The sequence below is a fragment of the Miniopterus schreibersii genome (genome assembly GCF_964146895.1).
Source record: "Miniopterus schreibersii genome assembly, chromosome: 14".
Classification (NCBI taxonomy): domain Eukaryota; kingdom Metazoa; phylum Chordata; class Mammalia; order Chiroptera; family Miniopteridae; genus Miniopterus; species Miniopterus schreibersii.
In genome coordinates this window covers 49,883,105-49,910,156 of record NC_138114.1, presented here as the reverse complement: position 1 = coordinate 49,910,156, position 27,052 = coordinate 49,883,105, and the positions used below count along the sequence as shown (strand labels likewise).

The following is a 27,052-nucleotide window of genomic DNA, read 5'->3' as shown; positions in this document are numbered from 1 at the left end:
GGGTTGGAGAGGGAAGACACACTGCTCCTGAGGCCCCTCTTTTCCTGAGCTCCCACTGGGTACACATCCCGCTGGGCAGTCATAATGTCCATACTTTTTTTTTTTAAGTGTGTCTTTATTGATTTGAGAGGAAGGGAAAGGGATAGAGAGATAGAAACACCAATGATGACAGTTATTGATCGGCTGCCTCCTGCACAGCCTGGGCTGGGGATCGAGGAGCCCGCAACCATGGCATGTGCCCTGACCGGGAATCAAACCGCGATCTCCTGGATTATGGGTCGATGCTCAACTGCTGAGACACACCTGCCATGAGATAATGTCCATACTTTATTGACTGTACTGTGCTGGGAACTTTCCATTAAAAGGGTCAGTGAGTGACAGTGGAAAGAGCATGGGCTTTAGCGTCCAGGGGAACTGCCCCACCTGATGCTGCTTGTTACTGGCTTTGTGACATTAGGCAAGTTTCTTAAACTCCTGAAGCCTTAATTTCCTTGTCTGTAAAATAATAATAACTATAATAACTACTTCATAAGATTATATGATATTAGATGCAAAATACCTAGGGAACATAAATGTTCAATAAGCCGTTCTCTTTCTCTTCTGATGTGTGCCCACTGGACCAGAAGATTTTGAAAGCACTAGACATGACCAATTTAAAAAAAATGCTTTTCTTGGGCAACATCCTATATTACAGAAATGCCCTTTCCTCCCATGTTAACTCTTGCTGATGTTACAGTGCTAGTGGTTTAACGTATTCCTGGAAGATTAATATTGTTTACAGATGCTACCATGTACAAATTGAAAAAAACAAACCCGGACGAGAAGTTGTCACACAATTCCTACAATTCAGAATTCCTTGCTTCTATTCTTTTGCATAAGTCACTAGATCACTTTTTCTTCAATGCAGAGAATATGGCATTTTGTACAGACGGAAGTTAACTTAGCCTCTTTCTCAGTTTCAGCAAGAAACACATTTATTATATATTCAACAAGGTCGTATTCGCTTTTTCCAACTGGGAAATATTTCAGGGACTTCATTATATTTGGAGAAATTTTCATCAATCAGAGATTTAGCAGCCACCAGAAAAGGCCTCCTCAATTCATCTTTTATAACATGTGACTTGTAATCTCCACACTAAGGAGAGAAAAAAAGATGAAATATAAGGAAAAACTAGTCAGAAACTGTAATATTTCTTGGCAAAGAAAAACTGCTTTATGATTTTTAAGATATGTTTGATAATTTAAGTGAAACTTACATGTTTGAAATTAGTGCCAGATGCAACACAATTCAAGCTCAATTCACTAGCCACATCGCGTTCGGTAGGATTTAGTAAAAAGTTTTCAATAATTCTGTGTTTCACAGAAATCTCACAAATACAAGTATTTCATTCACAAAAATGCATGGTTTGGCAGGTTTCCAGGGCAGGAATTTGCTGGAGGGAAGGTAAATTTATTGATTAAAATAAATCAAATGACTGACAGTTCCTCCAGAAAACTGGCAAAACGCTAATATTCAGAGTGAAAGTTGCACTACCAGAGCCAGAAGAAAAGTGTGAGCTATTTACATGTATTATAGGAATCCAATAATGTCAGAGTAAACAGTCATATTTGAGAATTCTCAAATTAACAGAGAAAAAATTTAAATACCTATTTTGGAGTAGGACTTACAAAAAACCTTTGACGTGAAATCTGGTTTTTGTAGGTCTTTGGTGTACTTAGTTATATTCTCCCTCTGTTTTGCACATTTATCTGTACTAAAAAAACACCAGAGTATTCTCTGATGGAATTTACGTGGAAGCAACCTAGAGCGTTCTGAAAAGGGCCAACACACACGACTTTCTGCCTCCTCTGTGTCTCAGTTCTTCTGCCTCTGCACTCTCCCCATTCTGGCCACACTTTCGCCATAAGCATTTTTATGCACTGAATGTTTGTGCACCAATAAAATTCATATGTTGAAACCCTAACCCCAGTGTGGCTGTATTTGGAGATGGGGACTCTAAGGAATTAAGGTTACTTAAGGTCATAAGGGTGGGGCCCTGATAGGATTAGTCTCCTCATAAGAAGAGATACCAGGAAGGAGATAGGCTGGGAGCCCCCTCCCCTTTCTGTCTGCCTCTCTTCCTACCTCTCACCCCCCTTCTTTTTTCTCTCTTTCCAAACACACATGCACAAAGAAGAGCTCATGTGAGCACATGGCAGGATGACTGCTGCCCTACAAGCCAAGAGACAGGACCCAGAAGGAAACCCCCGCGCTGGCATCCTGACCTTGGACTTCCCAACCTTCAGCACCGGGAGAAACACACTTCTGCTGCTGAAGGCGCGGGGTCTGTGTCCCAGCCGATTAACACAGCAATTAGGAGGCCCAATGCTACAGCTCCGTCGGGGCTTTCACGCACATCCTTTCTTTAAAGTGCTCAACTCTCTAAGGTTTTGGATTTAGGGAAAACTCCATTTGAGAAAGGGGACGCGTTTGGCCAGGACAGTTTCATACAGATCCTCGCACAGCTCAGCTCTGCCTCCGTTCTAGACGCAGAGGCTGTGAGCACGTTGTTCAAAGGACCTGAGCACCCGGCCTGTGAGTGCAGGTGTCGCTGTGATTCTGGGGTTGGAGGAAACCGCGCCGTAGGCTGGCACCCCTGGAAGACGCTGGGGGCGACGCAGGGGGCAGTCAAGGCAAAAGCTTCAAGACCTGCTTATATCAAATCGTGACCTAAAATTGCGTGCCGTGCAGCATTTCTGTACATTTCTAGAATGTTTCAAAGAAAGGCATTGCTGACAATCAATGGCTCAGACGGCATCACTGTGGGCCAGGTTAAGGGCTTTATGTGTTTTCTTCCATAAACGTTAGTACACTGCAGCACGGGAGTATTCTTCGTCTTATTATTACGGAACACGGAACCCTCCTAAAACAGCCCCACTCCCATCGCGACGACGTTGTTGTTTTGCTGTTTTCACTGCGCCCTTTTTCTGGGTGGTTGCTCCCGGCTCGTTGCCTAAGCTCCCCCTAAAACGGTGGCCGCCACGGGAAAGTTCAGGAAGCGCGGGGCCGGGCCGGGGCCAGGACAGGGGCCGGGGCCGGGGGAGCAGCGCGGGCGGTGAAGCGCCCCGAGCGCAGGAGCCGCCCGCTCCCTCCGGCCCCGGGCGGGCCGCGGGCTCGCCCCGCGCGGCCCGAGGGGCGGCGGCAGCGGGAGAGCGAGCGGCCGCGCTCCCGGCGGGCCTGCAGAGCGGGGCGGCGACCCTCTCTCCTCGGGAGCGGGCTCAGGTCGAGGTCTAAGCCAGCACCGGCGCAGGCGGGAGACGGACAAACAACAAAGCCCGGAGGAACGGCCAGAAGAACGAGGGAAAACAGTGAGGGACAAGAAGAGGAAGGAAACCAACCTCTCTGTTCAGCAGCATTAACCACAGAGTGGAGCGCGGCCGGTTGCCATGGCGACCGCCGGGCCAGAACCGCCGCAGCCCATTGGCTGGGATGCCGGAGCCAATGAGAAGGCGCGATGTTGGCGGGGTCTTAAGATGGCTGCCGGGCGGCTGGCTCCGGACCGGTGGTGAGTAGGGCTGCTTGTGGGGCTGGTTGCCGGGCGGCTCGGGCTCCGGCTCCGGCGTGAGGGCTCGGGGAGGGCCCGGTGCGGGGAGACAGGGAGCCAGTGTGGGCGGCCGCGCAGCCTTTCGGCCGAGCCGCCCTGGCCCGGCCCACGGGAGCGTCGGCGGGGCCGGCCTCCGACTCCCCCGGAAGGGGCGTCGCGGCGCCTTCCCCAGCCTGTGGGTTGGAGAGGGGTCGGGTCCTCCGTCCCACCCCGGCCCTGGTGAGAGGGGCGAGGAGGCTTCCGATGAGGGAAACGGGCTCCTGCTACAATTGCTGAGGCCCGGGACAGAGCTGCGGTTAATGGGAGTGCCAGCGGGCTAGACGTCCCGTGCCGGAACCTTCGGCGCCTAGTGCTGGGCCCGGGACGGGAATCCCGGTTGGGGACCGGAGGGTGACACCGGCTGCGACAGCCTGCGGAGTTCCGGGTTGTGCGGCCGAGGGGCCGGGGTGAAGCTTTCTCGAGCCACCCTCTGACAGTCTTGAACCTCGTAAGTATTTTCGCAGCGGCATCCGACCTAAAAGGAGCCCCGGAATGTTGTTGCCTAACTGTAAAGCTTTCTTGGGTCTAAGTGTTTTCCACGGCTGGACTAAACAGGCAGTCTCTTTAAAATTAAAACATGTGCATGCTTGCAAAATCCTGCTAAATACATTAATAGCTTATCTGGGTGATCGGATTGGTAACTTAAACCCGAAGGCAGGCCTGTGATTCACTTGTACTTTCTGCCTTTTTGAGAAGAGGGAACACGTTTATTTCATAAAAGTAAATATGATGTTTTACATTAATGTTGATAGTACCTGTTTAAAAGTATTTTAGTTAGGTAACTTACTCCAAGTCACAGAAACTGATTATCGTGTAAATTACTTAACATCCTCTTTAGGTTGGTGGGCAGTGGTTTACTATTATTAGACAAGTAAGGTTAAATTCATATCAGTCAGGGTTCAGCTTCCTGTGATTATTCCTAATTGAATACCGAATGTGGGAAATAAGGCAGCGTCATTTGATGAAAAAGGAATTGAAATTCTGGAATATTAGAGACAGGAGACATTTACTCATTAAACTGCTGGGATTATATCTTTTGGGTTTTGGTTATAAGCAGGCTGACTGGTTGCTCACAAAAATGACAGTATTACCTGAATGTGACTTTCATTTTTGCAGTTTAGTGTATCATCTTACATAGCTTTCTGCACTTAAACAGTGATGAAGAAATTTTCTTTATCAAATTTTAGCAAGTCTGGGATTATAGGCTAGAGTCATTCTTCAGACACACTTTCAAATCTTTGTCTCCAAGTATATATTAGTAATTAAAACTCTGTCCTCTTATAAGTTTATAATTTGAAGCTATAGAGTTCCATTTTTGTAAAATAAGTGGATCATGGTACATTACACAAGTCAGTTGCCTTATTTGTAAAAGGTAATTTTCCTAGTGGAAGTATGGTTGTGAGATTAATGGTGAATCAGTACCTGTCACATTGTTTGTATACTATGTATAGCAGTTACCTGCTTTGTTTCCTTTTTCTGGTTCGGTTCTGCCATAACTGGGGTTTTCTTCCCTTTGTCTAGAGTATCTTTGAGATGTCCTGTGTGAAGTGCAGAGTCTAACTGAAACTGTCAATCTTGGCTGTGGCAGCTAGGTTGAGGAGAGAGCCTTATCTACTGGGGTATTGGGGTTTAATCACTATCGCGTCTGACTGGGAGAGAAGGAGTGTTGCAGCAAAGTGAGCTGATAGAATATTTGGGCGCATACACTATTAAGATCCATAAAGAAACATTTTAAAGCTGCAAGACATGCCAGAGATCATCTGATCAGACCTCCATAGTTATAGTTTCAGAATAGAGACCCAGGCAAAATGCAGTATCTTGCCCACAATTATGTTGCTCAGACCTGGAAACCTGTCTTCAACTTTCAGAACCAAGTCTTTTCCTGTTCTACCAGCTGTTCCCAATCCTTTCACAGCCTAAAACCCCCTTTATTATCATTTGATATCTCCATGGGTACCATATTTTGAAAGATTGTGTCTACTAAAGTATATTCATTAGTTTTTAAAAAAAATAAAAATCAGGTCTGTAGCTACAAGTCAGAACCTCTGGTCAAGGAATATGTGGTGAAGGATAATGCGTAATTGAGTTTTAGTTTCATCTAAAGGTGGATGTTATTGTTTGAGGGGAAAATACGTTGTGCTTTTTGACTATTGAAATTAACTTAGAGACCTCCATTACTATCTTCATAAAACTTTTAAAAAACTTAGATTAGGAATTGCTGAACTGTGTCATGTTCTTGATGCATTGCTGTCTGCCCAAGTGTGCTAATAAATAGTGACTGTGGTAGGTTTTCAAGGGCAAAAGAAAACCCAGCCAGTCAACCTAGAATGATACATAAATATTTTCAGTGCATAGTCAATTGTACCAGTCCAGGACTAAAGATGTGTTCTGTGTAGTATACACAGAATTTTTTATTTTATTTTAATTTTTTTTATTTTTAAATATATCTTTATTGATTTCAGAGAGAGGAAAGGAGAGGGAGAGAGAGAGAGATAGAAACATCAATGATGAGAGAGTCATTGATCAAGCCCGCAACCGGGCATGTGCCCTGACCGGGAATCGAACCCTGATCACCTGGATCCTAGGTCGACGCTCAACCGCTGAGCCACGCCCGGCCTGGCACACAGAATATTTTAAAAGAATAATTGTGGAATGAGAAAAACACCTTAACTTCAGAAGTAGAGTGTGTATGAAATGAAGAAAGTGATATTCAAAATTATAGACTAAAAAGGGCTTCTGAATAATACACATCTTTTTGGGGCAAAATGATTAAATTAAAAATTATTTGAATTACAGGCTAAAAACTGAAAGGTTATGTATTAATATATGGACTTGTATAGACCTGGCTAGAATCCACACACAAAAACCTTAAGTTTCTAGTTCTCTGATATACCATGTCTCTTAGGAATGGCTGAGTAATTTTCACATTTAAAGGGTAATTTGGAGTGATCCACTTTAAAATAAAGGAATATGCTCTGAAAGGTATGACATAAGAGACACTCCAAAGAAATAGAGAATCAGAATAGCCAAAATGGAAATAACATGAGGCCTAACACAGTACAGTTGGAAATGTTTGAAAGACATGTATATGCCACGAATAGAAAGATGGTGTTTTCAAACATGAGCCCAAAGCATGTCACAAAGCAGCCATTCCATATTGGCTGATTTACAGTTGAGCTTCTGCTCATGTGGGCTGCTCTACTTTGTAGGCTCATCAGTGAGTTATCTGTGTTTATTAGAAGCCATTGTATTTAGGTTGCTCTTGTATGTAGGTGTTTTGTATGTTTTTTTAAACAGTTACAGGAGAATGGCACATTAAAGGTGTTTAGTAATTGAGTTCTGAAACATACCTTATTTTATGGATTTGGATGTAGAGCGCACTTTTAAAAGTTCTTTTAATTATTTCATTTTCTGTGGGCACACATAAGGAATCATACCAGCCAGTGCCACACTGAGGACAGTTCTTAATGCCACATCAGCAAAAGCTAAAAACATGATTTTGAGAAAATCCAAAAAAAAAACCCCAATCAAAAAGAGATAACTGCTTGAGGGCTGATGCGGAAAGGCATGTCCTCTCCAGGGCAACCTAGAAGCACATTTGGGTGCCCAAAGCATAGACTGCCCTGTAGAGGCGCTAAAGTCTTGGTCCAGTGGAAGAACTGGGCCTATCTGAGAGGCACATGCCTTTCATGAGCAGCTACAACTGAAGTCTGGACTGAGTAGTACTTTGCTGCTGATGGACAGAAGCTTGCTGCGTGTGTAGAATATCAGCTCCATGAAGTTAGGCCTTTTTGCCTGTTTTGTACACTGCTGTCCCATGTCTTCAAGAGTGCCTGGCACACAGTGGGCATGCAAAAGATGCTGTGATAAGGGAAAAGAAACAGTGGTTTCAGTTATAGAAGAACCCCAGTTATGCTAAGAAAGCTAAATTTGAAATTTGTTACTATGCTTAAATCCTGAAGCGGATAATGAGCCCAAAGGTATATTATATACCAGTGTCAAAGTCATGTTGGAGCTTCTTATTGCTCCCCTCTCCCTGCTTTTCAGAACAGTAGAAATATTTTCATTAATAGCATAACATCTGTTTTTTAATATTGACGTATTTATCTCAAGATGACCTCCATTCCAACTTGTAAAATCCTCAGGCCTGGTTTAGGGGTGCATCCAGGTTTTATGGGGCCTGGAGCCTATATAATTTTGGGTCTCTTTAAAAAAAAAAAAAAAAAGGAATACATATTTTAAATAGAAAATTAGGTAGAGTGTTCTGTGCAAATGAGCCTTGAAGCTTAAGCTCCATTATCTTCATGGTAATTTGCTTTTGGTTTTATTGCTCCATTCAGAAAACCAGACACCAACATTTTTTATAGAAACTTTGTCAGCCTGTGGAAGTCAGGAAAGTAAATGATTTGTACCAGTTGTTAAGTGACTGCACGTCAAACATGAGAAACTTCAAAACTACCCTATGAATGCTGCCACCCGTAATAGAAGTGATCAAAACGTAGTACATAGCCACAGAAATAATAATAGCAAAAAGAACTTAGCATTCATCGAGCCCCTGGAACCTCCTAACACTGTTGAGTGTTTTCATGGCTTATTTCGTTTGATCCTCAGAATAACCCTGTATGCAGCATAATTATCCCTGTATTACAGATGAAAAAACTGAGGTGTTAAAAAATGATTTCCACATACCACTAGTATATGGTAGAGACAGGATTACATTTGGAACAGTTAGATGTCAGAGCCCTTCCTCTTAAAAAGCCAAGAGAATATGTTGGTGAGGATGTTTTGTGAGCTAACAATTGATAAGTCTGGACCAAAGTGGCAGAAAGTAAGATCTGATTCTTTGGACCTGGGAGGAGGTCCTTAAAGACATCAGGAATTCATTATTCAGTTACGGGAAAGCCCATGATGTCTTTGTCTCAGTGATAATGGTGATTTTGTTACTAGGGTAATTACAACAGGGGGCAGAAAACTCAGCAAAAAAGATTCCCATTCTTCCATTTTATTCCTTCATGTTGATAGTAATTCATGAGCAGTACAACCACTTCTCTGTTTTGGGCATCTTTTAAACAAACTGGTTTTGGCTCAATATGTATGCTAAAATAGACTGTGCCATGGAGATTAATAGTGAAAATGTACTCGGTTATCTTAATTTGAGCAAATTGATTACAACTCCAATTTTAAAAATTATTTTTATTAAACTTAACAATAGCTGATGGTTTTCTCTATCAGTGGGTTGTATATTAATGCTGAATATTATTCTGAACTTTAACATTAGTTTCCCCAGTACAGAATTGTTATTCAGAAAAAGCTATATGTTTTTGTTAAAATGTTAAGATTATACTCCATTTAATATTATTTTAGCAAATAGTATTAAATTTTAAACTAGGATATCCTTTTTACCATCACACTTTCTCAAGCTACTTGTTTGTGTACAGCTTAAAATTTTTTTTGAATAATTGTTTTCCTGCCCCTTAGACCCCTGAACATTTTATACATTCAAATACAGGTGAAATATTCAATTTAGTTGTCTTCTCTAGTTGTTGTAGCTTGAAATATAGTATTATAGTTCTTAAATGACCTGCAGTGTATATTGTTAGGCTCTTAACATTCTTTTTTTTAAAATTTTTTAAAACTTAAATATGTTTCTTATTGATTTCAGAGAGAGAAAGGGAGAGAGAGAAACATCGGTGAGAGTCATTGGTTGGCTGCCTCCTGCACGCCTCCTGCTGGGAATTGAGCCCACAACCTGGGCATGTGCCCTGACCGGGAATTGAACAGTGACCTCCCAGTTCGTAGGTTGATGCTCAACCATTCTTGAGCAATGGATACTTTTACTGGATTTTCTTTTTTTAGGCAAAATTAAGCGTATGATAGAGAATCAAGGTCCTGTTTTCTTTATGTGTCTGGTAACAACTTGCCAAACTGCTTTACACTTTTTATTTGTATAAGCAAAGATTTTATTTATATAAGCATATTTTAATATGGAGGGTATATTCCATTACAGATTTTTAAAAAGTGTAGAGGGTTTTTCCCAAACTATAGGTGTAAGTATTGGGCTTCTGGGTGTCGTTAATGGCTTTAGAATTCCTCACGTGCCTCCTGTGAATGGCTGCATTTGTCCCCTTCCCTTCAGAAGGAAAGATGTGGAGCGGGCTCCTACCTCCTGGCCTAAGCGAAGACGATGCGTTCAGTTCTGAAGGTGAAGACACCGTAGAGAACTCTGGACTGAACCTACAGGAAGACAGAGAAGATGGGACCATCACAGAGACGGAGACCTCACATTCCCCTGCGGATGGACAAAAAACTGAAGCAGAGGCAAATGCAAATGCAAATGCATATGAACAGTGTCCTTCTGGAATCCCCGTACATGTGTGGAATGTAGGTTTTCCCTGATGTGTTCCTATTAAAGCCTGTTTTACATGCTCATGTGTGTATGTTCTTAGGAGATAATAGGCAGGAAAGATTCACTCAATTCTTTTTTTACCCTGGGGGTCTGTGGTCAGTCCACTGGCCACTCAATTACTTGCTTTCATTTTTGTTCTCTTTTTCATAAAAAGAGAAACATTTGGTAGGATTAGCTGCTTTGCCTAGCACGGTACAGGAGGAATTTCTATCTTAATTTTATTTTTTTGTTATCTATGAGTCATTTAATTTTACTGTCAGATTATCAGATTGACTTTTAGAAATAAAGTAAGATGGAAACTCAGGTTGTGAAAGAGTCTTGGAGAATGGAGCATCTCAAGAAGAAGTTAAATTTATATGTTTATAAATACTAGAATATAATTTTTTAATTACTAAGCAAGTTTGCTATTTTGTGAATATGCTTTGCTTCAAAATATATTTGCCTCTTTTTTTTTTAACTTTTCTATAGAAATTTCAAGACTTGCATAAAAAACACTCTGACCAGAAAATCTCAGCTTCAAGATTCAGAAGGAAAAAAAGAAAACGCTCCAGAAAAGGTATTTTGTTTTAATTCAGATTAATTAGTGCTAATGTTAAACTGTGAATAATTGAGCTCATTAGTTTTTAATAAATGTAATATTGAAATAACTAAATACTTCACTTTGTGAATTCTTTCCAGGTAAATTGAAGACTGAAGAAGAATCTCATAGGTAGGTGGAATTAAAAATATTTGTCTGTTCTAGACAGTATTTGTAGAATTTATACAAGTAGTTAAACTACTTACCTCTGAAACATAAGAACTAGTTGTAATATCCTAATAACCAATTAAAAACAATAAAAGTAAAAATGAGTACATTTAATGCAAAATGTATTGTCTGTCTGCTTATAGTGAACAGTCCCCAAATGAAACCCATTGGAAGGAACTAACTCAATATTTTGGAGTCAATGACAGATTTGAACCCCCTGTTAAAAAGAAAAAAGTTGAGAAGGTAAGGTCTTTTTTATTGTGTCTTATATTACTCCGTAGGAATTGCTTGTAATTATCCTTGCCTGAAGTAGTTCTCATTAATTCATTAGGAGAAAATGTTAAAATGCCTACTATGTGCCAAACAAGGTGCTAGATAAACAAGTCAATATATAGTTATAAGTCATTAAAAACAAACAAACTGTTAAGAAGGTAATGAACAAGGTATTGTGAAGAAATTCAAATGGAGGCCCTTCTTGAGTTTATTGTGGTCAGAGACCTTTCTCAGAAGATGCCATTTCACTGAGACCTGAAGGATAGCAAGGAACCACCTAAATGAGGAATGCTAGTGCAGAGGTAATAACCTGGATAAAGATCCTAGGGAAGAAAGAGCCCTTCGTCATGGGTTGTTCGAGTAACTGTAAGAAGGTCAGCCTGGCTGGAATGCAGTGAGCCAGGAGGAAGTACACATTGCCCTAGTTGGGGCTGAGAGAGCATTCGGGACCCTGTTGTGAAGGGATTTGGGCGCTATTCAAAAGCAGTAAGCGAGTGATACTGTTTTAAGCTGGGTGGTAACATGTTATCCGCTTTGGAAAGATAGAAGACCAATTTGGAGATTTTTATAATCTTTCAAACGAGATTATGAAGCCCTAAGAAGCACAGAAAGGACAAATGAGAGACACTACAAAATAGTTAAACTAAGAGCACAGGATTGGAGGCATTGACGCTAACTAAGGAGTTTATTGGGGGAACTTACTAGGGAGTCAGCTCTAAAGGAGAAGCAGGGTGGGAGTGAGGAGCTTGTTTTTGGGCATCATAAATGTGGAAGACCCTGCCTTCAATCTGAAGATAACTAGCAAGTAGCTGGAGCTGTAGATCTTGATACAGGTGAGAGGCCAGATGTTTTAAATTACATAGAGATCCAAAGCAGCTTAAACAAATAAACTGAAGCCCTAGGATTGAGTTACTGGGCCAATGAGAAGTAAGAAGAGGAGGGGCCACTTACAGAGTCTGCAGGACTGCCTAGTAAAGGTGCTCAAAGGAGACTGAAGATAGGCATTTGGGGAAACGGTTTGAAGAATGGGGATGTAGTCAGCAAAGGTGGTCGAGTAGCAGGACCACAGACGGTGTCCCCTGTGACTGTAGAAGGCTAGGGTTTGAGTTAGGTGACACGGGGCAACTGGTAGAGTGTTTTAGAAGAGGGAGAGGAAATACTAACGTAAGAAATTAGTTTGCAGAAAGGAGTTGAGTCATTCCACCTGGCCCCTGATTCAGAATGGGGAGGACAGGCTTGTTTGTAGGGTGAAAGATGGAAAGGGGGGAGAAAATGTAAAGGTCAGAGTTGTGGATAGCATGCAGGTAGATGGGATTATGATGAGCACAGGTGGTGCGGTTAGTCTTGCCAAGGGAGACGATTCTTTCCTGGAGGCAGTAAGGAATGAAGAACAATACGTGAAGATAACTCCTTTTAAGGTGGGCGAGAGGAAGAAAAGACATACAGATCCTTGGTTCTTCTCGTTTCTCCCTTACCCGTGCCTTGGACACCTGTGAAGTAGGGGTAGAGTTAGAATCTGAAAAAGGAGGAGGTAGGGTTGAGGGCATTTGGAAAAAATGGAAAAGATGTGGAACAGCTTCTTAGAGGAATATGGGAATTTTCAAGGGAAGGATTGAGAGCCCACCCAGCTGAGTTTGAAAAATAGCTTTTAGTGAAGCCAGTGAATTGAGTTATTTGATTTTCTCTGACATTGCTGAGACACCTAGATGTCAAAGTAGCAGAAAGAAATGGTTGGGAAAGCCAAAACAAGATAAGGTGTTGGAGGAAATTGAAGGTATTGCTTAGGTCAGTAGTTCTCAAACTAGCGTTGCTACATAGCCTTTGCTAGCAAATGTTTGCTTGCCTTTCTTTCCTGCCTTTAAGTTTTAGATTTTGTTTCTTTCTAGTCGGGCCTTGAAAAGAGCATAGACCAGGCCGTGGAAGAGTGGAATATTGAGAAGGCCGAGGAACTCAGCAACCAGCTAGCTACCCGAGAGGTAAGTCAAACTGATGACACAGTTTCTCATTTCCAGATTTTCTAAAATGGATGTACGTTCCTTTTATGATCATAAGTAAGTTCATTATTCAGATATTTGATCCAAGATTTTCCTTCCTGTCTATTTTCTTCCCTTTTGTTCGGCCATTTATTGCAAAATAAAGTCTAAAACTTATGGTAGAAGTAATCGGTGATTGGTTTTGAACCCTAGATTTTACCTAGTTCAGAGAGCTCTTTGCCCTTTATGATGAAAAGGCCAGTTTTCTTTTTCTGTTTGCATCTTTAACTCAGTTTAACTCTCCCTGAGGGTCCTGTGTGTTGTAGTGTCACATCTCGCAGTGTTTTTCTAACCCTTGTTCCCCAAAATGCTTTCTTCATATTCTGCACTAAAGAATTTAGCCCTAAAGAATTTTCAATTTTTAAAATTTATATAAGTATAGTTTATAGTTTAAAACTAACAGATACTTTGAATATTCTTTTTCCAAGTACACAGGCTTCTGGAAGATTCTGACTTGCACCTTCTGGGGGAATATTCCTCTAATTAGGGATCACTCCTAGGTGTAGCTAGGCAAGGTCACACACAGAGTAGAGGGCTCATATTGGCATACATTTCCTTGTTGCTATTGCTGTTTTGTAGGTGTTTTTGTCCTTTCTAGGACAAAGGCTCTACTGTAGCTTTTATTTTTAGCATATCTCCACCTCCTTCATTGTCTTCTTACGCTGTAACTGCTCCACGGTGTTTGATTACATGGACAGCGTCGTCTGTCATCTGTGTAAACTGTTGGCCATGTGTACGCTTCTTTCTTACTCACCTGCAGGTGAGCATTTTTTCTAACAGACTAGTGATGAAATTACTATTTTAATAAATTTTTCTGCGGAAATACTATTTCACCCTTATATCATCAGATGTCAAAAACCTACCATTAATGGCTGTTTGTTTTCTATTTTTGGCTTCTGGCCATAAGTAGCTTGTGAGGTTTATATTTTTATGTAGGGAAAAAACCGGAAGTTATCTTTTTTTCCTGAAGCTTAAATGATGCCCTGGGAGAAGACAGGGTCACCTGTGGCCGTGTGTCAGGCAGCAGTTGCATGTTAGCTCCACCTTGTCTGCCTCACCCGTGTTCCTTGTGAGCTTTTCTTTCTCTGCCCTTTGAAGCTGCTTGTGAGAATGTGCAGACGTGTGCCTTAGAGGCCTCAGAAATGTGGTTCCTTGGAGGATATTCGGTTTCTGGTTTTGTGTGTTGCTTTGTCATACTGCTACTTTAGAAGTGGGAATTGTATAATACAGACTAGGTGTTTTCCATTGTAAGGGTGGTTATTTTCTGTCATACTTGGTGACAAATGAGATTGCTATAGAAATACATGGGGTTTTCAGCATTTGCTAGGGTAGTAAACATTTTCTTAAGCGTTCTTTTAACTTCTATACAAATGTAATGCTCTGTCTACTGCACTAAATGAAGTTTATTCAGTGTGGGTCAGTGTTTAAAAGAGAAACAATAATTCGAGTCCTATTCTTGTCTCTCTGTAAGTGGAGAGACGTCTGGAAAATGTGTGCTGTTGCAGCACAGCCATTGGAAAGATACCGATGCCGTGTTCATTAAGTGCCTGTGAAGAACAAAGCAGTCAAGATGGAATGCTGGAGCAGATAGTTTAGTTTGAGATTTAATTTTTCATACTTACCCCTTTGCCGTCAAACACCATGGAGATGAGGGATGGGATTTTGAGTAGGTAATGTGAGTTTGGGGCAGAAACCCTTTATAAATTAAATGTATACATGCATGGTAGGTGTCCTTTTGGAAATCAGGTATGTTGGTTTTTAATCAGTAGCGTTTTCTTTTCTCAAGAGGCAGCGACTGGGACCAGCTGATAAAGCCTTTGCTCAGAGGCACAGGTCCCAGAGTTCTTAAAGCCTTTTCTAACCACAATAAGTGAAACTAATTTCTGATGTTTAACATTTATAAGCCTGTGAAACCAATAGGGCAGAACCAGTATTGAGAGAAATGAAGCCAAAAGTAGAACCATGTTTGAGGATGGGCCTTGAAAACATTTCCTCAAAAACATACCAAAATAAGGCTGTCAGTGCCCTGTCATTGTGACACGACAAGTGCACATTTTTCCAGAATCACTTTCCCTGAAGTTAATGGTGACATTAAGGATATACATACTCTGAGCTTCTATATAAACAAGTTCACATATTTGAAGCCTAGATTGTGCTGTTATCTGTGATTTTGCCATGTAGTAATGTGATTACTTTGGGACTCCCTACTTCTTTGTTGTTAACAGTTTTGGAGGAGAGATGAAGTGAAAAATATACTTGGGTTTGTGTCATACTGATGAAACTGTTTAAAAAGTTGTTTTTAAAAATATGTTATTTACACACACACACACACACACACACACACACACACACACACACACACACAGAAGTATCTGAGCATATTTGTGGCTCCTTAACCTCAGGCCTGAATTGGAAGTACATCCCATTCATTGATAGTGGTCCTTTGAAAGTGCCATCCTATGGTATTTTTTATAATTTGCAAAGTATTAATATTCACATCAGAGATATTTTAGTTATAATCTGCTGCCATCTTTGCTAAGGCCAAAAACCTTCAATTTGGAGTAATGCTATAAAATGTTTTATAAAGCTTTCTGCTCGAGTGTATGAGTGCAGGCCAAAGGCAATGACTTCCACCATTAGTGCTGTTGGGCGTAGTATTGTTTTAGAACCTAATCAAGGTCTCACAAATATAAATGATAAAAAATATGCCATTTTAGTATTACTTTTTGGTAACTATAAAAATGTTACATTGGCAGTAGGAATTAAAGTAAAATTTTTAATTTTTATTAAATTTATTAAATAGACTACTTAAATGTTTGGATTCGAAAATATAGGTAAAATTAATAATGTTGAAATGATAATAGTTTGTTAATGTTTAAATAACAAAGCTAGGAATGGCCTTTTTAAAAAATAGTGTTTCAATTGATTGAGTTATAGTCCTTCCTAGCTAAACAAATTAAGTGTTGTCTAAATTCGGGCAGGTTATTATTTTGTAGCGTAAACTCTGTTTTCAGAGCAGTTTCCTAGAGAATCTGAAGGTGTTCTCATTGAAGAGGATATATATATGCTGAAGAGATAGACTCTGCATTTTGTATTAACATCTAAGAAGTGGTCCTTCGTCAGAAATGCTTTGGATGCCAGAGTGCTTACTCTGGCTTTCAAAATTTTTCTAACACAGTTTACTGCTAGGCTTTAGTTTCCCTGCGAGGATTCTGGCTACATTTCACCCTTTTTATTTTGGTTATTAGTTTTATGTTGATATACATGCCATATTGTCTTGATGAAAATAAGAGCTTGAATTACACCCCCCCCCCCCCCATAAAACCCCTTCGCAAATAATGTGATTTTGACAGGTTTAGCTATCAAAGTACCTGGAGCATTATCATATCTAGAGTTCAGAATTGAAACATTTGTTTAAATTTTGGAATAGAGATGCTGCCAAACTTGATAAATTTAAAGGCACTTCCTGTCAGTGCTGTTTTCTGAGCTCTAGCATTTCAGGAGAGGTGTTTGCATCACATACAAAAGAAGCTGAACTGAAAGATGTATTACAGTGAAGGAAATCTTGTGGTACTGAACCCTTTATTCTATAATCCAGAGAGCAGAATTATTTTCTTTCCGTTTTCGTGAATACTTTCTTTGGGTAGAGATATCTTAACAACCATGTTTCCAAGGTAAAACAATTCAGATATGAAGTTGAACGTATATTCCAGTCAGCTGTTGTAAGAATTTATCAACAGAACCTGTGACCTTAGGAAGGATGGCAGGCCCTTTCCATCTTCTTAATTATTGTGATTTCTAGCCACTGAAGATTGTGTAAACAGAGTAAAAGTGCATTAAATATTACTTATTTATATATATTAAGAATTTAAAATTAAATATCTCCATTTCAACATTTTATTTTTGTAGAATGAGATTATTTTGTTAATCTAGTACCAGGGATATATAAGAAGAATACAGTATTTCATACAAAGTCATGTAATGCCTGCAGACTCTTCCTAATATAGTTTATGTCCTTCTTTGAAATTGTACTACTCTGCCTTCTATCCTTTACTTCTTTATTTTTTTCCTCTTTCCAGTTAGTAGAGCTTAGGACCATTTTCTTCGTGGTACATTTCAGTGATTAGCAGTGGGAAAGAGTATAGGACACTGGGGAGAGAAAAGCCCTCACTCATTCATAGGCTTCTGCTAGGCGGTGGCTTGATCAGCTACCTGGGGAAGTTGGATTTGCTCTCCCACCAGAGGGGTGTGTGTCTGTTAGGGATCCTCTGGAGCTGACTGGCTTCTATTAGCTTTGGTTATTTCTTAGTGACTTTTTAATTTAAATGTTCCTCTGTATTGTTTTGTAGTCTGCATAGTCTGGGCTGCTTTTAAATGTGATTTTCATTCTTTTGAAGCCCTGTTCTTAGTTATTAGAAGTAATTCAGTTACTCTGTCCAGGTGACCAATTAGCACAGTGTGGTGAATAAGCCATTCCCCTGCAGGTAAGGGAGGCCTCATTGAGTCCGTCACCTGAGGTTCAAGATGTGTTCATCCTGTAGCACATTGTGTGCAGCCTTGAAGTTGGAGCATTTTAACATAAGAATGAGAGCCGTACTGAGTGGTGGGTTTTCTCACAGGTTTTTAGGTGGGCCCTTAGATCTCATTGCATTGAGGACATTTGCTTTTAACCTTTGGGGCATGAGTGGATGATCACCTAGAATGGTGTCCCTCGTGCTCTCTTTTCATTACGTTTATCTGTGCTTTTAACAAACCTTAAAAAAAGATTTCAGATGTTACAAGTCTAATTAAAGAGACAGACAAAGCACAGTTTATACTGTAGATTTTTTCTGCAGTTCAATTAATCAGCATGTTTTCTCTTTTAATTAAAACCATTTTAGTAAATTAAAGCCCACAGCAAAACACATATATAATTTGTTTGTAATTAGCTCTTAATTGGTGGTAGTTGAAGCTTAGCACCCTCGGTTTCTTTCTTCATGATTGCCATTTTATTAGCAGCCAGTCATTAATTAATCTTTTTCTAATTAGCTTATAAAACTGTTGATGGCACATTATTGTAAATGTGATTTTAAGTTCAAAGCTTGTTAATAAGCTTTCTTACTTAGAAGAACAGAGATAAAGAAATTGCTGAAAACAGTACTACAGTTCTTTAAAAAAACTGTCTTATGGGGACTGTGTAAAGCATCTAACAGCTTATGGTTAATTTTTTAATGCTTTTTTCCCCTTATGAATGGAATAAGTTGCTTGAATATAAATGTCTATATCCAGAAGTAATTTCAACAGTATAACATCTTTTCTCCCTCCTTTGGAGTACTGTAATCTACTTATAATTTGAAGCCTTAATAGTCATCATTAAAACAGGTGTTGTATAAACTATTGCACTCTGAAATTGAAGTCGATTGTATGAATGAAAGTATATCATCTCACATATCATGGGCCAGATACATTTTTTAAGTAAATTGCATGTAGAATCATATATATATATACACATACATATATATATATATATACATATATACACACACATAGACATACACGATATATATGATACTTCTGTGTAAATAGATTTTTATGATGTGTTTTAGAAACAGGATTTGTTGGGTTATACTTTGAAGTAAAAACCATTTGGGTTTAATTGATATGACGTTGTAGGTATAAAAATAATAGGTGTTTGTGCAATTGTACATAGATGTATGTGGTACACAAACATGCAAACCTGTGCACACACATTTTAAGATGACAATGAAATTAGGCTATTTTCTATACTAGAAAATGATTTGATTTAAAGTCAGAGTTTAAATGACTGGCTGTGGCATAGCTTGTGAGCTGTCACCAGAGCTCCAGCATCTCAGGTGTGACCATGGAGAGAACAGTACTCGTCCCAATGCAGGCATCCTGAATTTGCCAAAGCACAGTCCATATTAAATTCCCCGTGTCATTCTTTATTGAAACAAAGTACCAGTTTTATAAAATGAACTGCATGGCATTCTGAGCTGTTTATCAATATTATTGCAAAGTTTTGAAAGTTATATTAAAAAATAAAGCATTATCAGTTATTAGAAGTGCATTTTTCCCCTTATTTGCTTTTTGAACTTTGCATGTTATTTCAACTTTGGCTGTTTCTTTGCTTGTTTATGAGGTGGCATTTTAGGATGCCATGGAAGAGACTAGAAAGGGATAGCTGACAAGGAAAAAATTAAAAATTGGATAAAAAGTAAATGAATAATGTCATATTACCAAAAAGATGAGAGGCTAATTTGTGCCGACTTTTTGCTAATTTTGTTCAAGCCTCAAAATGAGGAGCTGTCACCCGTTCTGTGTAGCACTGATGACAGTGCCAATGATCCATGAAATAAGCTGCCGCTGGCTTTGTTCTGATAAGAATGAACAAATCTGCACAATGTTCGGCTCCCAGAATCTCATTTTCATACTTGCATGCAGGCTAAAAGAAATAAGCTGTTTGCAGACTTGATTAATCAGACATTGGAGGGGTTTTTGTCTCTTTGATCTCTTTCGTCTCCTAGGTAACTTGCTTGACATTAATGTTGAGCTTGAGTAAAGACAATCAGGAATTGTCGACCAAACTGATATAAAAATTAAAGACCTTGACACTTTAAGTACTCCAGTAATGGTTCCGCTTTACTTCAGAAAACATCTGTTTTCATTTAATTAAAGAACAAAAGAGAATGGCATAAATATTTTTCATAGAGACCTATTATTCCATAAAAAGTTAAAGTATGATAATTGGTATTTTTAAATAAGTGCCTTGAAAGTATTCAAAAGGGAGGAAAACTTTATAAATCTGTTCCAGGCTAGTAATTTTGAGATGAGTAAAATATGTTATGAAATGGATGAGAAGTTTACAGTGAGGCCAGATTAAGCTGTTTGAACCAGATGCGCCATGTGATTATCAGCCAGCTCCAGAACAACAAGGTTCAGCAAGGAAAACTAACTTGATTTTGAAAGTTTGTCTTTTTAAAATCTCTACTATGTTACAGGATGTGCCATTATGTCTATTTTACAGCCCAGTATGATTTACACATGCTAAACCTGTAAAATTGAAAGGAATTAAAAAAATGTCGCGGAGCATTTGCTTGAGGTTATGCAGACGCTTTTACAAATCTTCCAAGTGGCTGTAAAGATGAATGCCTCAAGGGTCCAGCCAGGGCCCTGCTTTCCCAACCAGCTAAGGCCCTTATCTTAAATCCAAGCAAAGTACCATTAATCTTTTTGAAAGACCTTTTATGGCTTTTAATATATCCCAAATTAGAACATTTTACACCCTTGGTTCCTGAAATATGGTGATAAAAAGCCTTTAGAGCTTAATTTTCCTTACCGCTTGCTCTGACCAATTTGCAGTTCTTTGTGATAATGTTTAGACACCTTAATTAAAATGCAGCAAAATATTGGATGTTCTATATGGAAAATGCTGATACTTTGGCTACACATACAAGAAATTCTGTGTATATTTTTATCCATTTAAAAAAATTTCTTGCTACATTGTGTTGCTGTACTTATCTGATGACCCTAAACAGTTTTTTAATATAAAAACCATCGACCAAGCTTTCGTGATGTTTACTTGGGCATGAAGATGCATTTTCCTTTTTGCAGGAGTGAAGGGAGATTCCTGTTGACCTGTATTATTTGTTTGTAATACTAGAACTTTTCACAATATTCTTTTATCTTCTGGAACTTGGGTTAGTCATCTTGCCTGGGAAGTGTGTTTCCTCTCAGCTCTCTTCCATTAGAAGATCTTACTATTCTTTCACATTTTCAAGTGTTTCTGCTTTTTAACTTCTCCACAAGAAACATTTATTTTAAGCCTATGAAGGACACAAAATTAATAGGATTCTTCATCAGCATTGTCAGCTTAAAAGATTTTCTGTGAAACAGACCAGGCTTATTCTGTGTTTATCAGTTGAAGAACATGCCATAAATGGCAAAATACAGATAGAAACTATACCTTTTACACTAACAGGTTTGTTTAAGTATTGCCTGCTACCCAATTATTATATTTACTTAGTGCGCAGAATAGCACCCTCTCATGTAAGTACATGTTTTGTACATTATAATGAATTTTTACAATTTTATACTGTGTCTTGTGGAACATAGGCTCTAAATCTTTACAGTGATGCTGATTTTGCTGTACTTGGCCTTAATGCTAGAAAGCTGAAAGCTTTTACATTCTTGGAGCGTATGACTGTGTTGAGATGAAGAGCCCATTTAAATCAAATGACCGTGAGTTCAGACACATTGAGATGTTCTTTGGTTTATCTGTCCCAAATCTAGAAAACCCGGATTGGAAAATTTCAATGAACTTAAATGTAAGATACATCTTATTTTATAGCAGTTTTAGAAAATAATTTGATCACATGGTTATTGGTATGTGGCAAATATATTTTGAGTCATTTTTATTTCATACTCAGAGTATAAGCTCAATTTAAATATAAGATAAACTAGTTGAGCGGTACCTCTGTTGGGGAGCTTACTTGGCAAAATTTGCATTTGATACATAACACATAGGAATATAGTTAAGTAGAAAAATACGGAGTTCTGTGTTTTGCCTTTTGGAAGTGGGGACAGGGAAGAGACTGAATATTCAGCATGAATGTGGAGAAGCCCTTGCACATCTTAACCAGGTAGCAGGCTGCGTTTAATGCCAGGCCGTTTATTAGGCACACTTGCTGCTCTCCTGGTGTTCCACAGGGCCCCGTGTTCCCATGCCTTGCATTTAGGTGGAACCGTGTGAGCAGTTCTGACCAGAGGGCTGTGAGCAGAAATTACGTTCGTCACTTCCACACTAAAGCTTTTAGGAGCCAGGGTGAGACTCCGGCTGGCTCTTCTCTGTCACAGTGAACTCAGCTCAGAAGCCACACATTGAGATGCTTGCACCACAAGGTGGAGGAGAGCCCTGCACATCCGCTGCTGACTTTAAGTGAAATGGAAATCAAAGTTCAGCCAGTGAGACTGGGGATTCGTGTGCTACCGCAGATTTGACTAGCCCAACCCGACAGGCGCTAACCTGATTTTTCACCATGACAAACGGGTAGTTTTTCAGTGGGTAGAAAACCTTTCTTACTGATAAATCATCCCACAGCATCCTTCAGTTTCATTTCTTCTTCCCATGACAGTGTGACAGCCCCTTGAGTCTTGGCCTTTTTTAGTTGACTTAGATGAACTATTCTATGATAAAAAACTGGAAGTAAAAAGAGAACCAAGAGAACAGGTACAGTCTTGAAGCAGTAAAGCGTCCCTGGCAACCCTTCTCCGAGCCCCACAATTTGGAAATAAGTCCTTTTGTTCACGGCTCTAGCTCCAGTGCCTAGAACAGTGTCTGGCAGAATAATGCACTTGTGCCCTTAGAATATCTGCTGAGTGCATGTTATCCCTGTGAAAGGAGAGGGTGTTGGCAGAAGTAGCGCTGTTAATGCTGGTTGGAGTTTTGAGAAGAAACTGATCTGCCTTTTCCCGCGGGCTCCCAAGTTGCACCTGGTCGTCTTCTCGTCAGTGGCTTTCCTGCTGGTGTTGACCAAGGCAGCACCTTGGTCTGTCAGGCTGCTTCCATTTATTTCCATTCTTTCTGTAGGCTCTTCCTGGACTGAAAAGTCAGGCCTGTGTTTGCTCTCACTTGGACCCCGCCAGCGCTTGATTACCACTCATTTTGTATCATTGTAAAGGAAACTGTCCTCCAGGGTAAACTGGAGGGAATGTCAAGCACGCCAGACCTCACTTTGCTAAACCGGCTTCTCTGCTAACACATGTGCTCTTAGCTACCTACCGTGTCTCACTATTGGCAGGCAGATTCCTAAAACTTGGACTTTCATACATTGACTTTAAGTGGCTCCCGGTTCTTTCTTCTTTTGCATAGTCTGCTGTCCACTAATGTGCATTAGGTCAAGTACGGGGACATAAAAGGTAAAAAAGCCCAGAAGGAGTGTTGGCCATTGTTTAGCCTGGGTTCACGTACTTTTGAGCCATCCATGTAGACAGGCATTTTGAATCAGAGCCCCTAAATCAGGCCCCATTCCTGTCCTGGATACACTTGCCTAGGAGTAGCCATCCCTGCAGCAGAGCCAGGAAAGCAGTGTGGTAACCGGAGGAGCTGAGGAGCTGGAGAGAGGCAGAAACAAAGACTGCGATAGGCGGAGTTAGAGAAGATTGCGGGGCTGGAGGGGAGGAGGTCTGTTCAATTGTACCTTGCGGGACTGGTGGGTGGGTGTGAGGGGGGTATGAACCTAGGGACCAGCAGGGAAGACTTGGAGGGAAGTCTTAGGTACTGCGGCCTGGTGCCCAGCCTCTTCACCTCTTAGCACCCCTTTCGTTCTTTTCTGTCAGTGAATGAAAAGCTGTTGCCCATCATACAAAAAGTGCGTTTACAAAGGAGTAATTAGCTTTCCCATGTTTATTAATCACATCTATGCCAATCAGAGCCTCTGATCAGCATGAGACAGCTGGTGTGACCATACTGAGTTGCTATAACTCTAGCCCAGAGCAAAGAAACGTGATGTCTCTGTCAGCCTGTGCAGTCTTATCGGGCAGATTCCTATTGGTCTATTGAAATGCTCAGATAGCTTGCAGGTCTTTACCACAGCCTTGTGGACCCTCAAGGGGCCTCGTTTGGGAAGCATTTCCACTCAGGAGGCAGGAACAGCTAGGGCGAGGGGTCTGTGGGAGGTAAGGGAAACATGGGCCCCATCTACATAGCCTTTATACTTTGGTTGTTCAAGGAGGCCTGAGTGTAAGTATTTCTCATTCCTGGACGCAGCTTTCTTACCCCTAAGTTCTCAAGTATTTGCGTTCTTGTAGTAGCTGGAATATTTATTTTATTTTTTCTTCTAATTTTTAGCTTGGTGTAAAAATTGCCAAAGCAATTGCCTGCCATAACTTTGTAAAAGCCAAAAAGGAAGCTGAAAATTCACAGGTTGCTCGAAAAAAGAAGAAACTTGCATGGGGGTAAGTGTAAGGTGCTTAGTGGCAACTCTGCTAACTTCCTAGAAATGAGCACACCCTGTGACAGGTTTACGGGTCCAGTGTGTGTAACTGGTTTCACTGTATTCTTTGTATTGGTGCTGGGTGTTTATCAGATTATAAAGAGTGAGGCATTTCTTCATCCTGTTGGATGTGTATTTTGTAGTCAGAGTATGTGAAAATTTAAGTTTATTTTACTTCAGCACTTGGCAAATATGTTACTTCAGTGAAGTATTTTAGAAATAAATTGAGATTTTTATGTTCTTCGTTTTAGATTTGAAGCAAAGAAGAGATGGGAAACCAAAAGCAACATGGGATACATGTGACCTGCCAGAGCTCTTCAAGATGTTGTGTCTTTTCTTGAGCTTTACTTGATTCTTCAAGTGCTCAGTTGACTGAAAAGATATTCCTGTTTATGTTAAACATGTCAAGAAATTGATAGAAGTAGAAAAAATAAGCATAACATTTGGGGTTGGTTATCAGTCTTTTTCTAAAGAGTTCATCCTGTGGAAGTGAGTGGAGTGGAGTGTCTGTTATTTGCACAAGGAACCTAAGCACACAGACGGGGGGAAGATAGGGTTTTATTATTTATTTATAGAGACCTGCAGTATAAAATCGATTCTGCTTTTCATCCATTTGGTGTGGCATAGCCGATGAGCTGCTTGTGCTTTCTTATCTGTTCTCAGTGGAACTGCACTTATTCTGGAATCGTGTTTTTAAGATTGGCATTTGTTTATGATGGATTAGTCATAAGTGTAAGAAAGTCTCCGTTGATACTGTTTTTTACAAAGGACTTCATCTTAATGTTCTAAAACATTAAGAACATAATGATTGGTTCTTACTGGGTGCAGTAGAGTTGATACTTGATGGTCACTAATAAAAGCAGTTGGTTGGTTTTGATGTGCCTTCAGATAAAATATTACAATAAAAAAAAGGACAGAAGGTAGCGTCTGGAGGATGATTTAAATTCAGCTCTGCCTGGGAATGTCTTCCTAAATATCTCTCTCAGCCAAATCATTCTTTAAATTATGAGATGATTCTTAGAAGAGAAAATGGTATGATTGTATTAGACTGTATAACTCAGGCACTATGACATTGAACCTTCTAAGAACATGGTTCGATCGTTTTTGCCTGTTTCCCATTGCTCCTTAAAAGATTGATGCATTGATGAAGTTTAAGAGAGGATGGTGCCGTGGGAAGTAGATTTCATTAGGTGTGTGGTCATAGTCCTAACTGGAGGGCCTTTGAGAAATAATAAACCGAGCTGCTGACAAGCCCACAGCTGGATGTTGGGTCTGGGCAGGCCTTTGGTATTTTGGCTCCTCCCTACTCAGTGCGCAACAGAGATAGAGAACTGCTTATTGTGGTTTTTATCAGTTCACCGTCCTTCCGTCTTTACCGAGGTTCTCTAGCTATCTTACAAAAACATTTTGGGTTGATTATATAATTTTAGTAACATAAGAAATGAGTCATGATTATAATTCTATTGTTATTTTGTCATTTTTAGATTTACAGTAGCAAATTTTACTGATTTATTGGTGGCACGTTTAGTGTTTTACCTATGTTCTGGAATGAATAAGTTACCATTTAAGAGAACAAAAACCATATTTTGCTTCCTGTTAGGTGAGAAAAACCTGTATAGAGAAAGCAGGGCTTTAGGAGATGGTTTATCTACTTATAGAGTTCATCTTGAAAAGATGTCCAGACCAAATACTGGGAAGTCTTATATTTTATGATTTAATACCTCTGTTGCATTTTGTAGATACAATCATATACTGCTTACGTACAACATATCATTTTAAAATCCTAATAGGTAAATGCAAACTTATAGCATAGGAACCTTTGCTTTAAAAAAGTCCGCCACATAATCCCAGTTATTGTTGAGCCGGAGGGTAGGACAAGATTCTTACACATAGGGCCCCAGGATGGGCATGTCCCTGCAGCCTCTGCCTCATATTTCTTCTCCCGTATTCACTTCCTCAGAGCATTTAGTGACCCCTGCAGGCACGTCTCACCAGTCTGCTCATGCTGAGGCCTTGCCAGAGTGGGCTCCTATAGGGTTTGTCCGATTGGGAGCCCTTTCTCAGCCCGTCCCAGTGCCAGCGCTTGCCCTACTGTCTAATGTGGGTGGGGCATCTGAACTGAGTGGGAGGCATTATGGCAAAATCAGATGTAGCAGGGGATGAGGGGAGCCACAGCTCGTAAGTCCCCACTCTTTGGGGGCCTGGGTTATGAAAAGCTCCAAAACATGGTATAGAAGAAGGGGGTGGGGGTGGGAGGGAAGGATTGGAGGGACAGCAAGGGACCTGTTGTCTTGGGTTCCTCTTCATCTGGTCACAGCAAAATCAGGATTCTTTTTGGATCAGTAATAACTGCAGTTCCTGGAGCTCTGACATGTGCATTTACTCCCCCCGGATGCCTGAAGTAGATTAGTAATGTAAATGTCAGTGGTCGTTAACAGAGATGAATACATTTCAGGCCATCAGGATGGCGTTAATGTAACTATGATTTATTAAGGACTTCAGGCTAAAACAACTCACTGAAGGATGGTAATTTTGAGCTTAACGGCGCTGGTTCTGAGAGTGTAGTTGGTCCTGTGTTCTTGTTCGGGAGCCCTCAGGATGTTTCTGGTTTTCAGCAGGACACTCTACTTCTTTCACCAGAAGGAGAGTTTCAATGTGTAATCTCAGCTTTGCTATAATTAGTTCTGATGACAGAGCTAAATACCTTGGCCAACACTATAAATCAGCAGTTAAACAGGTTTCTGCAACTGATCGTAAATCTCAGACTCCATATTTTAAACACACTTATTTTTTTTAGAGAGACAGCTAAGGGAGGGGCAGGCCAAGGACAGAAATAAAAGGTTATCTGAACTTTGAGCAGCAGTGTAGAACCTCACATTTAAAATCTTACTGATGCCCCTGGTACCTTTTGTCTAGAATGTTATCTTTTAAATACTTTAACAACTGAGCTTATTATTTACTCTGATAAGACATGTTCGAAT

General features: G+C 40.2%; 1 protein-coding gene across 2 annotated transcripts; it reads left to right on the top strand.

The window, feature by feature from the left end:
* Positions 1 to 3,476: 3,476 nt before the first annotated feature.
* Positions 3,477 to 24,990, top strand: FAM204A (family with sequence similarity 204 member A). 2 transcript variants are annotated; one of them, XM_081158542.1, is made up of 8 exons: positions 3,477 to 3,545; positions 9,760 to 10,004; positions 10,498 to 10,585; positions 10,708 to 10,738; positions 10,918 to 11,017; positions 12,934 to 13,023; positions 23,927 to 24,033; positions 24,323 to 24,990. In XM_081158542.1, the coding sequence occupies exons 1-8, from the start codon at positions 3,482 to 3,484 to the stop codon at positions 24,372 to 24,374; spliced, it is 777 nt and encodes a 258-aa protein (XP_081014668.1). In that variant the 5' UTR covers positions 3,477 to 3,481; the 3' UTR covers positions 24,375 to 24,990. The 2 variants fall into 2 exon arrangements, with proteins under 2 accessions (XP_081014668.1, XP_081014669.1); XM_081158543.1 differs by having other exon boundaries at positions 3,537 to 4,071.
* The last annotated feature ends 2,062 nt before the right edge of the window (positions 24,991 to 27,052 follow it).